This window comes from Rhipicephalus microplus, chromosome 8, assembly GCF_043290135.1.
Source record: "Rhipicephalus microplus isolate Deutch F79 chromosome 8, USDA_Rmic, whole genome shotgun sequence".
Taxonomy (NCBI): domain Eukaryota; kingdom Metazoa; phylum Arthropoda; class Arachnida; order Ixodida; family Ixodidae; genus Rhipicephalus; species Rhipicephalus microplus.
The window spans coordinates 57,223,103-57,239,569 of NC_134707.1; the positions used below are offsets into that span (position 1 = coordinate 57,223,103).

The 16,467-nt window shown below is 47.9% G+C and overlaps 1 protein-coding gene across 2 annotated transcripts in view; it reads right to left on the bottom strand.

The window, feature by feature from the left end:
* Positions 1-3,510: 3,510 nt before the first annotated feature.
* The window catches only part of LOC142769057 (chromatin-remodeling ATPase INO80-like), a 126,138-nt gene continuing 113,181 nt past the window's right edge, over positions 3,511-16,467 (bottom strand). For both annotated transcript variants that reach the window (XM_075871893.1, XM_075871892.1), the window contains exon 34: positions 3,511-3,877. In XM_075871893.1, coding sequence (XP_075728008.1) covers positions 3,663-3,877 — 215 coding nt within the window. In that variant the 3' untranslated portion in view covers positions 3,511-3,662. The remainder of the gene's footprint in view (positions 3,878-16,467) is intronic.

A 16,467-nucleotide genomic window follows, 5' to 3' on the forward strand; every position in this document is an offset into this window, starting at 1 on the left:
CATGTAAACAGCGATGAATGTCGTAGTCGGCGACTACAATAGCGATTTCTGCGATTTAGGCTGCGTGCAGAATGCCGAGTTCGCAAACTCAGTGGAACTGTGTTGACACGTCATCATGTTGTCCGTTGCGATGATGCTGGCTCGCATTTTGAGTTTCCTAAAATTAAATAAAGGGTACTCTGGCGCTGCAATTGATCATACGCCATGGGAACGTTAAGAAGTACACGAAAATAACCTATAGTATTCGTGCTTGCTGGCTTTGAACGCATTTGTGGCTGTGTTTATAGCTGCTTTGGTTTTATTCGGAATATAAGAACGGACCGTTGTGTCGCGGCGATCGACAGATATATGTAACACGATTTTTTTCATTAGGGATCCAAAAGCACATGCAAATCCAATACTCGGGCTTGATTGCCTGAAGGTTTTGAATTTATGTCGCTGTTCGGCATCCGAAGTAAAACAACATCTTAGTCCTATAGTCCATCACACTTACCAAGACATTAAATACTCTAACATGTGCGGCATGCTTCGAAGAGTTCCAATGGGCCCAGTTTTCTATAAGTACACTAGAGCGAACTCTGGCGCTAGTGTCTACGGGAGCTCAAACGCATGGGGCTTCAGCCGGCATGGGAATGGTCGGTGATACACCGATTTGTCTAAACTTGATTCTTTCGGCTTCGTTTGGCTCCGTGGGGCCTGAATCCGCTTTGTTGAAAGACGGAGTTGAGCAAACGTTCAGCAGTTCCACCTCACATCAATTCAAAATCGGCTAAAGCTTAATCGAATCAAACAACAATTTACTAAACTAAGTGCGTTCCGATCCCGCCAGCCCAAAGACTAATGGTCTCATCGATTGGCAGATTCAGAGTGGCCAACGAACTCTGCGCCGGAGCACTCCACTGTGGCGGAGGGCAACAAGAGGCAATCTACCAATGGAACACACGTGCTCCATTTGTTGCAAATGTCAGGGTCACAATAAACGCGATACGCTTGTCTCTCTTCTAGCTTGAGTGGGCAAGCTGCACACCGCGACGATACGCTAGCAACACGTGGGCCCAGACGCGAGGCGCTACCAACGCAAGCGACGTCCGTTGACGCGCCCAAAGTTGACATTGTTTCAAGTCACAGGGCGCTTGCGACTTCCGGTCGAATCCGCCGATTTTCGCGGAGTAGAAAAAGTTGCTCCGTGGAGTGCATCTTGCGACGGAGCTGCTCTAGATCTGCCAATGAAGCACACTGAATCTGCCAATGGAATAGACTTGCTCCGAATGGAGCAGAAAAAGTATTACCGGAAGTGCTCCGAATCTGCCAAAGAATGACACCAAGAGCAAATCCAGTGTACTACCCATCATTCCCAAGGTAGCTGCACGATCGCAGCGCATGAGTTTCATCTAGTGAATGCTGTATGAAACTCTACGCCACTGAGGTCCTTGGTTCGAAACTGATGCCATGGTGAACGGACGGCTTCACAGTCCAAGCAAACAGCACCTACCGAATCCTTCGGCGATAATGGGCATCCACAAGCATGGCCGCCACCACAACACCAACAGCTACGCGTGTAGAGACGAAAACGTGGCCTCCGTGATCAGTTTCTACTAGGACTCCCACAAGCAGCACTGAATCGCCTAATACCAAGGTCGGTCTCGAAGTAAACTTTATTTACAGTGCGTGGCATTCGTAAGTGCTACGCTATAACATACTCGCACTTTTTTCTTTTCCGAAATTCACAGCGGAGAACTTCGCGGCGATTTCGCCGTCACCAATTCGAGGCCGGTCATCAATCTTTTGAAGCGATGTCACTGAGTGCAACGCAGGCTTGGCTCTAGCTTTCGGGTGTTTTAAGTTAAACACGACTTCCAATTAATTTCTGGATGTCTGAAGCCATAACAGGACGGTGCTTTCGGGCCTTTTACTTTTCATTCGCTCACAGCAAGGCAGATGTCAATGCTATACCAAATTTCTTTTTCCTTTTGGGAGCTCGACTGTTCACAGAGCTTTTACAGCAAGCCAGCAGGTGCTGGTGTATACTGTGCAAGCATGGCTTGCACGACACGGCAAGAAGAAAAAAGGCGACACAAGGCTTGGTACGCGCAAGCCCTGCACAACACAATGCAACTTCAAAGACGATGCCATTATCACGTAGGCCTATTCACACACAACACAGCTCTTTGAGAGTCAAAAAAAAACAATGAACATGCTTATAATGCCACTTGAACATTGTTCAGTTCTGAAAGCGTCGTGATCACAGAAAAACAACAGCAAAAAGAAATGCATCCCCTCTTCACACTGAAGAAAAGAGACCGAAAAAACGAAGTCACGATAAAACGGCACTCACTATATTACGTTAAGCTCTGCGACGAAATAAACTGTGGTCACTTAGTCATTCACATTAGCCATGAACACCTCACAGCTGGCGGCTTTGTTTTCTTTACAGTGATATTCAGATGAGGCGTTGACACCTCCAGCTCTGAACAAGTTCCGTCAGTGTTCCAACTGGGAAATATTCCGTTAATGAAACCACACACAGGAGCATTTCTGAAACTATGTTCGGTCGACTTCTACAAAGTGCAGCGTAGGTAAGACATCGGTTCTTTGCCACACGCCATCCCGTGATCCTCGCATCTGTAGCATCAATTTGGCGCGCGCCAGAGAGAGTCGTGCTGAATCGTTTACATCTTAAACTGTGTTCAAATGGCGAACACGAGGCAGACGAGAAACAGGGAGCTCCTTTGAGCGCAATGTACACGAGAAAAAATATGCACACTCTGGCAACAAGAAAACTTTAGCCGCTTGATGAGTGAGGTACAAAAAAAGCATACCTATAACGAAATGCTTTTATCCTCAGTTTTTATGTTGAAAGAACTGTAGCGACCGCTGTGGTATTCAAAAGATCTTGCAAAACTTTTCTCAAGTTAAAATCACAACGAGCCTAGTTCAGCACCGCTATGAGGGGCCAGAATGGACTAGGCTTCCAGTAATTATGGCACGAACCAAAAAAAAATTTGCTCAGAAGGAGTCCAAAAACGCACTTGTGCGAGTTCACCACAACTGTGTGTAACGAGAAGGCGTCCTCGCGTAGAGGACCATTCCAACCATGTTGTCTGATGATGCAACACAGGTTTAACCTTTTTCCCAGCAGCGGCTTCGTAATCCACCAATCAACAATGTCGCTTGATAATATGGCATATGCCCCGCACCAACCGACAGCTCCCGTGCTAGTCCACCAGTTGACGATTTTCACCTTGACAATGATTTGTCACGTCAGATCTCCGGAAGTTGGCGCCCCAAATCGCTACGGCGTGACTTCACAAGTCGGTACGGAGGATCATGCGCAGACCAGTCAACGATGCGACTAGATGACGCCAAGAAAGTCTCAAGGTTAAACTAAGCCGCAACTCACTTGACGTGCGACTTCACAATGGCACTGCAGGCGGGAACGCCCAGCGTAGGCCGACGGCCAATGACGTTGAGTGATGACGTCACACAGGTCCAGATGCCTCGGGCCAGTCAGTGTCGTCAGTTCGCTGGCTGGCAAGGCAGTGCGGAGTTGCAAAGAGTGCGTCCAAAATTACAGATGGGTGTCTGAGTGGCTTGTGGTGGCTTGCTGCCGACGAGCTGGCTGCGGATAACGTCTCAGGAGTTCAACAGCATTTCGGGAAAAGCTATAGCGGCCTTTGGGAGAGGTGCTGCTGCAGCGCCGACTGGGAGCCAGAAGAGGAACCGGAAGCCCCCGACGACGACGAGGACGAAGATGCCTGACCCAGGCAGGGACGCGGAGAGCCGTGCCTCGATGATGGCCCGGGCTGCTGGAGGAGGGCGCCACGAAACGCACTGCCCGCAGCACCACCGCGTGTTGCCGCCGAGGACGACGCTCCGCCTGCGAATGGTAAGAGAAGAGCGGTCGAGCAAAAGTTGCACGGGATATTGCGAAAGAAAGAATTGCGCTTGAAATAGGAATCCGTAACTACACACGAAAAGGTGCACGTGTTGTGTACCCGTGTAGTTGAACTCCATCATGAAACATTCAAGCACCGACAATTCAAAATGTTTGACCGAAGCATATGCAAGAACGTTGCCGAACTGAAACTGACTGAAGGCATCGCTGAAGTTGGAGCAACGGATAGCCTACATTATTTGCCGGCATTACTTGATTATTATAGTACCATTCAGCAAACAATGGTATATAGCGATAGCCGACATCTACGAATACACACTTCCCAAAAATCTGTAAGTTGGCTTTCTGTAAAAATTTTGCTCTTACCGAGAATTCTCCTCTATAAAATGAGTTTTACTTTTCGCTCTTATAGCACTCCCGTTTCCTCATTCCAATGAGTGTGCTCAACAATTACTTTTCAAAAATCAATATTTCTGAAATGTCACGCCTTCTATGACATTTAGAAACGAAGAAACGACATTAAGGAAAAAAACGAGCGCGTTGAATGAACAGACAGAAAAAAACATGGCTGATCCCCCTATATAGGAATCGCTATAACACAAAAGTGAAACGTGTTTCTACAGAGGTATTTGAGCACTTATTGTACACTGCTGCCGGAACAGCAACAAATTGGAAGGTCATGTTAAGAATGGCAAGCAGTTCAAAACTTCCAGCGCATACCTCAACAACTGTCACAGCTCGATATTTAAAGTGCGCTTTTCAAACAGAAAGACAGACACACTAAACGAGCGCACAAGTATACACAAGACATGCGCAAACAATTTCACAATTCTTCCATTGTCGCATGTCAAGCAGCGCGCTCCTTTCGTAAATGCGGCCGCGGCATCGAGCGAAGTGAACTTCGTCCTCTCCCAAATTATGAGTATGATAAGCGCGCATGCAGGAGAGACCTCGTTCTGTGGAGGCGGGGCTCATAGGAACACGAAAGACGGTGGCCGCGACAAACGCGAGCCCATCGCGTCATCTCACTACTACTAACGAAAACGCCCTAAAGCTGCAGATCTCTGAGGATCGCCGCACGGTGTATGGTGTTTATGAATGGCTTGCCATTTTCAAATCCAAAAATGTACGCTTTGTGGCATAATGGTTAGCGCCCCGCGCTGCAAATCGAGAGATTCCCAGTTCGAGTCAACGCGACAGATCGTGCCATCTCGTTTTTGTTTTGTTTTTTTTTTCTGCGCAATCTGTAAGTATATAATTTACAATGCCATATCTGTAACGGAAATACGTCAGCGAAGCTGTGGCGGACGCTGGCATAAAACAATTTTGTGTTAAAAATAGTCTGCCCTGCTAGCCATATTTGTTCGCATATGCGCAGTAACACTTGTTCAGTGCCAACTGAACGTACACGACTACTAGTAAACATCATCAATCAATATCAAGCAACTGAATCAACTGAAGACATCAAGGTAATTCAATACGAATCCCTCTCTCTCTCCAGCTCGTGTGCGGCAACAAGACCGGTTCCCAATTATGTAAGTCTATGCATGACCAAGTGTTTAGTTGGTTATTGCGTTCAAGTTTTAGACCTTAAGACGCAGCAGAACGTTATGGGTAGCAACATTGGCAAAAAAGAATAATGCACGGTTGATCCCTCTGTCACAGGAATCAGCCTAACATGAAAGTGAACCACGTCTGCAGCGGAGCACAGCTGATTGTTGATCGTACATGAATGCATGAGATCTTGCACAATGCCTATTTGGCATGTAGCAGTTATTTATTTATTTATTGTATTCTCAAGGCCCGAGGGCATTACAGAAGGGAGTGGTGAACTGGAAATCATACATCTAGGGTAGTAAATAACACAACAATGCAATAGAACAAGACTAACAAAAATAAAATAGCCCCATTAGAGGCAGGTGCATGCATGTTAACACGTGGTGGCATGTCTCCGTGCCGCCGACAACACCAAAGATCATGATTTAACACTTATGGCTGTTCAGGTAGTCAGCACACAGCTGGACAACAGAATCTCGCGCAAAGATGTCATCCATCAGCACATAACAGCGGCACTCGATCTGTACCCCCTTCAATGAGTCATCAGGCATTTGAGGAGAGAAACGCGAAGGTATGTGCCACCCATGACCGTGCCCATACGTATACCACAGAGCACTTGAGAAAACGGAGATGCTGGGTTAGTAGCTAGAGCCGCGAACGCGGGCAGGCGTTCCGCTTCCCACTAGCGTGTTTGTTTTTCTTTTGTTTTTTTTTTCTGCGGTGAAAGCTGAAACCACCAAATCGCCCCCTGTCGATGCTGGTTACTGAGTCACATGATGCAGTACTTCACAGATCCCAGACGGCGACACCACCTCCAGGATTATTGCAAAGGGTAGTAGGCGTGACAAACATGAGGCGCGCCTTTGGAGCCTCATGTACGGGCATCAGCGGTGCAGTGAGCAGAGTGCCCGGCTCCCTTCATCGTGGATCGAGAGGTCTCTGGTTCGACTACCAGTTTATCTAAATCAACAAAGTTTTTTCTTCCGCTTTCAATTTGTCATCTGCATTTCGCTAACGTGTTTAAGCCTGTTAACGTATTATGCCAAGAGTTTCTTGGAGAACCCCGGCATCAAACACACTCGGGTTAAAAAAATAAGAGAGAAAAACGGCTCTGCGAGTCGACAGAAAAGAGAACAGAAATAAGGATGTATTTTGTGATAGCACACGGCGAAGCACCCTGCTGTTTGAAGCCTAGTCGGGCTGCCTGAAAACCCGTGGTTATAAAACAAGAATCGGTAACGATCAAAGTACTTCGTGTGCATAAGATAAAGAAACGACATAACATGTTCTTATTAGGATGCGAAGATATCCAAAAGTATGTACGTTTGGGCCCCTGCCTAATGCATGAAGTTAGCGATAAAGTAAGCCGGATAATCAGAAACAAGATTACATATATTATTCTGTAAAATGCAGCGAGTTCGGCCAAGAATATTCATAAGGCTTTATTCTTGAATGATTTAGTTGAGGTAGGCAAAACAACAGACCAAATTACAAACTGAACTTGGCAATTCCCAGATCCCGTCGGGCTTAATCGCGACCAGCAGTGTATCGTGTGACACTGCTATTACTTCCCTTTGCCCACTAATATACTTCACCACATTAATTAGAGCAAAGTTATTGAAATACTGTCCAGCCTCGTACATTGCACGCATGACTCCTGGGAATGAGCAATCCTTCCCTTTTATTCCAAAAAAAAAAATTTCACAGTTTCGCCGCAAGAGCAAAGCAATGAATGCGATAGCAACTACTTGGAATGTAACGCTGAGAACGGCTAGCAGAACAAAACATGCAGCGCGCTGCTCGCGCACAAGTGACGCACGAAAACAACACATACAGGACGAGAGCTAACTAACAACGTTTCCAGCTCGACGCTTAACGCGCTGTTTAAACAAAAAAAGCATGGACCATCTCCCCAAAGGGAACCCTGGCGCGATGCAAAGCAGCAATGGTGCGCACGGTGTTGAACCGGTTGAAACGGCGTCGACGCGGGTGCTGGAAGAACTGTTTTAGGCGAAATTCGGGGTAGCGTTTACTAGAGTAAATGTTTGTTTGAAACGCAAAGACACGGGAGGAGGGGCGCGTTGAAGACGCTTGCGCTTGGCTTCCTTGGCTCGCGTCTCGTCGGTGTTGCCCATGCCCCGTTTCTAGAAACCCTTTCACTGTTTACAAACGCAGACCCTTGATAACATCCGGTTTCGTTCACCGATATGGCTTAATAGCGTCAATGGGCAAGAAGAGCTTTAGAAAATAGCCCGCTCAATTTCTGCACTTTCCTTCCCTTACTTGACGAAATATAATCAAATAGAAGTTCTTTTGAGCTACATAATATTTACAAACGATTTCCTTGTACCTTACGCTTGTTTCTTCTATGTGAAAAACGAGAGACAATTTTTTCTCACCCTTGAAAAAACTTGAAAACGCGCTTTCAGTTTAGACGTTAGGAGCGGGTAAATGAGGTGACCAGACGTTTTTTGTTTTTGTTTTTTGGCGGCGGAGGGGGGTACAACGCTTGTGACCTTGAAACCATCCATTCTCGACTCGCACCTCCTCGGCGTCGGTATTCTGCCAACGCTTGCGTTCGGCTTCCCTGGCTCGCGCCTCATCGGTGCTCCAGGCGCAACGTCGCCATTCGCGAACCTGATCGGCTTCCCTAATCCGCAACGCCGGCCGGGAAAAGTACGCGCACACTAGCGGGAAGCATTTCCCGGGGGCGTCCCGCCCGTCGACGTGTTCGCGCGGCAAGCATCGGCGCGCTGTCCACATTGCCGGAGCCGCGGGACCACGGCCGGGCTAGAGGGCGGCGCGCCTACCCGCGGCTTCTTCTCGCCGACGGATGGAGAGAGAAGCGGGTGAGACGATGCCGAGGTGAGAAGTGGGCTCGAGCATCGCGAGCGGTGGAGAGGCTGAAGCGAGTGAGATGACACGCGGCGAGCAGCGGCAGGCTAGGTACACAGTGACGTCACGCTCGCGCGCTGCGAGTGACGAGGCGTGGCCGTGGTCTACTTGGCACCGCCTCGGTGCGGAGGGACAGGGTTACACAGGCTATAGTCAAAGAGCTGCTTCGCATCTCAAACGACGCACGAAACATCATCGCAGGCACAGATATGAGTGCGAACTGACGAGTGTCCCAGTTGTTATTTCGCAAACGGGGCGGCCTGCCCAGCGAGCGAAGTGACCTTTGTGACCCAGACAACTAACGCAATCGTTCCGGTGAAAGGCCAAGGCACACCATTCTCCCCACCGAAAGATAAGCGCGCACACAAGCACCAGAACCCCCCCCCCCCCCCACCCTTCCCGCCCATATTCACGAAGTACGCGTGAGAGAGATAAATGCGCGTTGGCGCATCGCGACGAGCTGGTTGCCGAGCCCGGCGGCTGTTTTTTTTTTAATGCGAAGCATGTATAAGCGAACTTGACGACTTTGAGCGTATCTATCTATCTATCTATCTATCTATCTATCTATCTATCTATCTATCTATCTATTTATCAACCCGCCTACGACATTTAGCTCTCCTGGCCGTTTCGATAATGGTATTGATACCGAAACTCGTATGCCGAAGCATGACTGTATGACGCGCATAAGTGACTAGTCATAACATTAAAATCATGACATACATGTCACGAATTACATTTCATGGTCTGCTTCTCTTGCGATGGTTTCGCGCCCCGCCGCGGTGGTCTAGTGGCTAAGGTGCTCGGCTGCGTTTTCGATGGAGGCGAAAATGCTGTAGACCCGCGTGCTCAGATTTGGGTGCACGTTAAAGAACCCATGTGGTCTTAATTTTTTTAGCCCTCCACTAAGGCGTCTCTCATAACCAAATGGTGATTTTGGGACGTTAAACCGGACTGACCAATGATGCGATGGTTTAGTTCACATGACACATTGCAAAACTGGTATGGCATGACATGACTGGATGGCGAACATAAGTGACAAACCCTAACATGGAAATCATGAACGTGAATGGATGACGAAGGTATAAGACTGGCGCAAACATGGTAATCATGAGATGCATGTCATGTAAGAACATGACTACACGCCACGCTCATGATGCGCTCGCGGCCGTTACGCTAGCTTCACAAATATCAAATTCGGTATTACGTGACCCGAACGGATGACTAAGGTAAACGATACGTCCAAACACGATAATCACGACATGCGTCTCATGTGAAATATGACATGCTACACTCATCCCGCCGGTCGAGGGATCGAATCCCGTCTGCGGCGGCTGCATTTTCGATAGAGGCGAAAATGCTGTAAGCCAATGTGCTCAAATTTGGGTGCACGTCCCATGTAGTCGAAATTCCCGGAGTCCTCCACCACGGCATTTCTCATAATCATATAGTGGTTTGGGGACGTTATAAACTCCACATATCAATCAATCCATGCTCATAGCCTGCTCGCGGCAGTTTCTCTAGCTCCACATGTACAAAATTTGGTATCAGGTGACTTGAATCGACGCCCAAACATGATATTCAGGACATGCGTGTCACGTAAAACATGACTACGCTCATAGCGCCCTCGCGGCCGTTGCGCTAGCTCTACATATACCAAATTTGGTATCACGTGACGTGAATAGACGACGAAGGTAAACGACACGTTCAAACATCACAATCACCAAACACGTGTCATGTAAACTGGACTACATGCTACGCTCATGGCGTGCTCGCGGCCGTTTCGCTAGCTTCACATATACCATGTTTCGTATTACGTGACGTGAATAGACAACGAAAGTAAATGACACGCCCACACATGACAATCATGACATAGAAGTCATGTACTGCATAATTTACGTCCGCCTCCACGTTGTGGTGAATGTAAAGTGACATATCGACCTTCCTCATTCGTGCTTCGCATATGATCGATTCCCACTGTACGTGGGGTCTGTCAATTTTTTTCTTGAGTTTTCATATATTATCGATACGTATACATATACGGTGCATGACAAAAACAGCCTAGACTGTCCGTATAATTGCTATCGCAATAAAAGCATACAGTATGTTCACCTGCTGGCCCAACCACGTCTCACAAAGTTCTGATTGAGACCAACCATATAGCCCAGCCTCTTCTCTCGAATTTACCGGAAAACGATGCAGGAAAAACTTGGAACACACGACGGCGTGGCAAGAGAAATCAAGCCGACACTGCTGCCAAGACGAGACCCAAGGCAAGACGAATACCAGAGTGTCCCCGCTGACGCAAGTTGCTCATACATACATACATAAAAAAAAACGCGCGCGCCAAACCACGGCACGATTCTCCAACTCCCGCTCGTGCCTAGTACAGGGCATCGCGAAATGAAATACAAATTAAACAAAAAAAACATTAAAGATCGTAAGAGTGGACACCATTCTGAAGGGAAAAGCTCGCCGCTACCGGTAGAAGGTGTTGGCCACGAAGCATTTCGCCAGATTGCGTTATGTATGAGCCATTGTTTTTTCGAGGGCCACCGCTTGTACGGTCTCGCTTAGCCGCATTGACGCGTGGCACATTTTTTTTTCTCTTCTTCTAAACGTGAGCGAGCACACGTTTAATCGTGAGTTGGACACCGAGTCAACGTGACAGCCCGAAATGACTAAGGAATTCAAAAGCAAGCCAAGGAAGCACCTAAAGCAAAACACGTTACATGTCCAAGCAAGCCAAGGAAGCACCTAAAGAAAAATACATTACATGTCGAGGTACAGCGCAAGTAGCCAGTATGTGAAACGAAGCATCTGCAAAGCATTCGTAAATATTCACAGGCCCACATGCTAAGATGCAAGCTAATACACAAAAAGAAAGAGAAGGACGGAAAAGAGCACAACAAGCTTGGGTGGTCAAACAACTGTGGGTCTATAATAGACCGAACGCGATAGGTGTGTGTGAAGCGTCCACAGAAGGCCTGGCACCCACCCCATGCAGTCCTGACAGTTTAGCGACCCTAATCAGCAGCGGCACTGAGCACTTAGTATGAAGCTGGAACGAGCGTTACACAAACGATTTTCCGTATTTGTTTACCACGAGAGTGATCAAATCGGTTTCGTAGCCGACATCTCATTGCGGATATAGCGCGACAAACGTAGACGGAAGGATGAAAAAAAAAACACACAGGACAGGCGCCAAACTTCGAAATCACGTTTTTTTTTTTGTTATTTTAAATCACCGATATCAAAAGCATGTTCCGAGCGGGCGGAGGAGCAACACCCCCTATGTGTGTTGGGAGGAGCCGGCAGCTGCTGCGGGTGAAAGAAAGAGTGACGTCAACGTGTAGCTGCAACCTGACCTACTTGGCATCGTTCCAACAACTGCGTCGAGGGGAACGCGGTGCGGCGCGTAGGCACGGACGGACAGCGTTATACGGGCTTATCATAGAGCTGCTCCCCATCTAAAAATAGAAGTAAAGTTTGGGAGAAAAGTAAAAGATTGGGAGACGGACGGAGAAGTCCGTCGACGGGGTCCCGATCTACGAACGGTTGTCGAAGAGAGGACATCGCGGACAACTGTCCGCCACGAAATCAGCCGAGCGTCTGGAGCCGCTTTGTCGCAAGACGAAGTTCCACGAATGTTCAGCAGTTGCACATCACCACCGTAACGTTTCAGACCCACCGATTCCAGTCGTTTCACGAAGTTCACAAGGATAAGCGAAGCCACAAATGTGTTCAAAGCCGGCAGCGCAAATCCGTGTACAACTCCATGAAGAACGATCACTGCCCCACAGCTCCCTTCGATACTCCGTGTCTCCGTGCGTTGGCACGGAGACACGGACGGACTATGTTACACGGGCTAGTCAAAGAGCTGCTTCGCCTAAGAAAAAATGTAAGCTCCGCCCACAGCGGTCACCATGCCAGCCAGGCAGAATTTGCATAAATGTCCTACTAATTGCAATCGCTTATTCACGTGAAGTCAGGCCCCTTCACGTATTCATTTCACGTGTTAATTTCGATAATTTTCGGTCGAAAAATTGTACTTGGTAAATTTCATCGAAAATTCCAACTTCGCTGCTCAGCCAAACATTCACATTTTAACAGAAAACGACGAACTCATATTGTGCGTAGTGTTCGCATTACGAGCGAGAAAGTACTTATATGGTTCGAACGGAAATTGCCACTCATTGCTTTGTTGCTCAGGTGAACGACAGGCGCATTGCAGTGCTGGGGTCGGAGCGTGTATTATTTATTCTTAGGCTGTACCCGACAATGGTAAATATTATAAAAAACTCGATGTCTAGTGATTCCGGACCAATTAAAACAGTTGTGCGAGGCACCACGTCACGGCGTAACCTCGCAAAGGCTCGACCTTGGCCCTGCCGTTCACTTTCCGCTACGAAAGAAGAAGAAAAAATCTTTCCCGTTGAGACAGCGGGCAAGGCCAGCCATTGTGAAAAAAAGGCAGGACGGTCGGGGACGAAACAGCTCGTCGTAATGTGCTTTCGAAAGAAGTGCAATCGCACTTATTAACCACGACACCGCTCATACTGTAACGACGCAGTTTCGGCAGTTATAACCACATAGCACAGTAGGAACAATCACACAGGCTAATAAGAAGATCTAATGTTTTACGTGTCAAAACAAAGATATGATTACGAGGGAAGTCGTCGTGGAGGGTTCCAGAAGTTTTGACCATCTGGTTTTTCTCTAACGTGCAGTGGCATAACGCAGTGCATTTCGACTCCATCGACCGCGACGGCCGGGGTCGAACCCGCTACCTCCGGGTCAGCAGCCGAGAACCCTAGCCACTAACTCAACGTATAGACTATCTTACGTGAGACATATGGGACACAACGTATAGACAATCTTACGTAAGACATATGGGCACTGCCATCTCGGGCTGTTAAGTCGATGTCTTCTTATTTTGTATATTGTGGTGTGAATTATTAAAGCCACGAAACATCGTATGCACCAAGTCAACCGCTTCCATGTGTATGCGTCTATCGGAACACTGTACGTTTAGTTGTTAAAGATGCACAGCACAAATATTAACAGCCCAACACGGCCGCACAGTCTATAGAAAGAAGTACACAGGAGATGAGCTTAAACTAAACGACTGACTCCGGCAGGTCAGTCGTTTAGTTCAGCAGGTCAACCAACTCGCCCAATTTTACAATCTACTACGACGGAACGCGGTCCGAGGAGGTTGAATTGTAGTTAAAATGTGTTGTATTCGAGCAGACGGTATGCTGCTTCTTGAAATGACGCAACACTACTAGACGTTACATAGCATTCTATACGAGTCACAAGGGTGCTCCGACGTCGTTATATAACACTTGCCGTTATATAACACTTGTAGGCACGTCACACAACACTCTAGGCAAAACGCAACACTGCTGACGTCACGTAGCACTTATAGACGTCATGTATGGTTTTTGTAATGTCGGAAATCACTTGTGATGCCGCGAAAGTTCCCGAAGTTCCCGCTGGCCATGCCAAAAATGGCGGTCGCTTAAGTGGCTTAGAGGCAAGCGACTTCAACCTGAACTTCGAGCCTCAAAAGTTCTCTCTGAGAACCCGGATATTAATCAAACAGTTAGCGAAAGCGGGCTGTTCTTCAAAAGTTTATATCGATGATACGTAGCGATAGACACATCGTACGAAGACGCATCCAGATCCAATTAAAAAGCCCCGCTGTCAGGTCTCGTCTCCACTTCGTTCCCTCGTAACTTACATTAAGACGTCACACCATCTGCGCACAACAGTCTATCAACGAAACAAATATCTACAGGAGAGCACAGTAGACACGATTTCATTCAGACCAAGGACAACACCCACAACGCACGACTCAATTAAGAACGCTCATTCCCCCTCACCCTCCCCACACCACCACCACTTTGTACGTGTATGCATTCACGTTCGAGAAGAAAGGATACGCGAATAAGACTTCAAAACGCAACTTCACGAAGTGTCAGATGAAAAGGGGTTGCAACAGCACTACCGCGTGATCTAATTAGCCGAAAAGAAAAAAGAGCGATAGAACAGAAGGCCTGGGAGAAACGTTTCGCCCATTTATACCGACCGAATCGACCGGGCGACGCGAACTAATTCGACGGGGGTTTCATAGAGGCCGTCGACAAGGCGTGATGCGACCCGGCAGCGAGTCGAATGCATTACGACACAGCGCCGCAAAAAACTGCGGTCGCAGTAAGAAAAAAAATGGGACGGATTATCGATGTCTTAGATAGGCCTCAGAAGATCGAAAAGAAAGAAAGAAAGAAAGAAAGAAAGAAAGAAAGAAAGAAAGAAAGAAAGAAAGAAAGAAAGAAAGAAAGAAAGAAAGAAAGAAAGAAAGAAAGAAAGAAAGAAAGAAAGAAAGGACTTTGTCTGGCTCCGCGGAAGGTGGACACCCGGGCAAAGTCGAATCCATTCACAAGACACCGCGCTGAGAAGAAAGGATAGCTCCGACAGCTGCTTTCTCAAGACGTCCCACACCAGATTACTCAGTCACCCTCCCGAGACCCCATTCTCTTCCCTCTATTCGCTTAGCGTTGTAATCCCGCCATCGGTTCGTTAATCCCTCGCGGCAACCGTTTAATGACCCACCAGGACTTAATCCGCGCCCGTAATACGTCTTGCCTTAGAGGGGATCAGGAAGTCATGGGGGTCATCAATGCACGTGGCCTTCGTAAGAAAAAAATAAGAAGACAAAAAAAAGGGCGCACATGCAGACGTTTCGGACGCCGTTCGTCTTTAATGAAGCAACGGTGTGTGGGCCATTCACAGAGAAGAAATGTGCCGTGGGTGTAGATTCACACGCGACATGCGATTACGACCTTGGGGAACACATGCATCTACGTGGAAGCAAATGTAGTTAAGAAAATCAGTAACGAAGGGGACGCTGATGCGGAGACGCACTGACGTGTTACTGCTGAAAGACTACTTTCGCCAATTTCGATTTAATAAGATGAATATTTAAACAACAAATTATTATTATTATTATTATTATTATTATTATTATTATTATTATTATTATTATTATTATTATGTGCGGTTTTACGTCCCGAAACCACGCTATGATTATGCGAGCCGTCGCAGTGGAGGGCTCCGGAACTTTTGACCACCTGGGGTTCTTTCACGTGCTCCGACATCGGACAGCACACGGGCCTATGCCGTTTCGCCTCCAACGAAATGCGACAGCCACGACCAGGTATAGGTTAGATCTCGGCCGTGGAGGTTCAGCGGCCGAGCACGTTTAAGGTGGATTCACACGAGAAAACGGAGGACGCATTTTCGTAGCGCACGGCGCATCACGTGACGTGCGCGTCATCGGAAACGTGCCGTCCTCGCTCCATGCGCTCTCCTCCGCTCGCGGCACGGATGGAAAATGCGTCGCCGCTATTTCGATCCCCCTCCGTTTGACGGTCGTCTGCTCTCGATCGAGGGGGATTCAGCGTCAAATCTGTCAACACTGGTCGGATTGGCGTGGCTAGGAAGCAGGCTACCGGCTTAAAACCCCCCACGTTTTAGTTTTACGGCAACGACCGAACGTGTTTCGCGTGACAGTGGAAGAGGCGAGTGGTTGGTTTTTGGTGGTTTTTGTGGTGGATTGGTGGTTTTCATTCGCAGCGCGTGGCCTGCATGTCAACCCCATAAGCGCGCCGCATAAGCTTAACAAGAGTATGCACGAGGGTTCCGCGAGCCTACTACTCCGGCTGTGTGCATGCGACCCGTCCATTGCTGCGCCGGATTAAACTAATCACGCGATCATCGGTCCACGGAGCAGCGGGATTTAGCTCTCGCGCGCGAATCTAGCTTTAGCCACTGATCGACCACGGCAGACGAGAACAAATTAAGGTTAGAGCTTCGTTCTAATGGAAATATTTGCGTCGAAGACTTTATGACACGGATGTATAGGTCGTGAAAGAAATCAAGAGCTCACCCAGACTCACTCAAGAAGCTCCGAGGACTCGCTCAGACTTACGACTAACGAAAATTTTTCACAACCGGAATCGCTTGGTCTCAAACTCAACAAAAGAATACTCACCCGTACTCCGACTCGCGGCCCAACCACAGCCTGAGAGAGTCGACTTACGAGTGGGTTTGCCGAC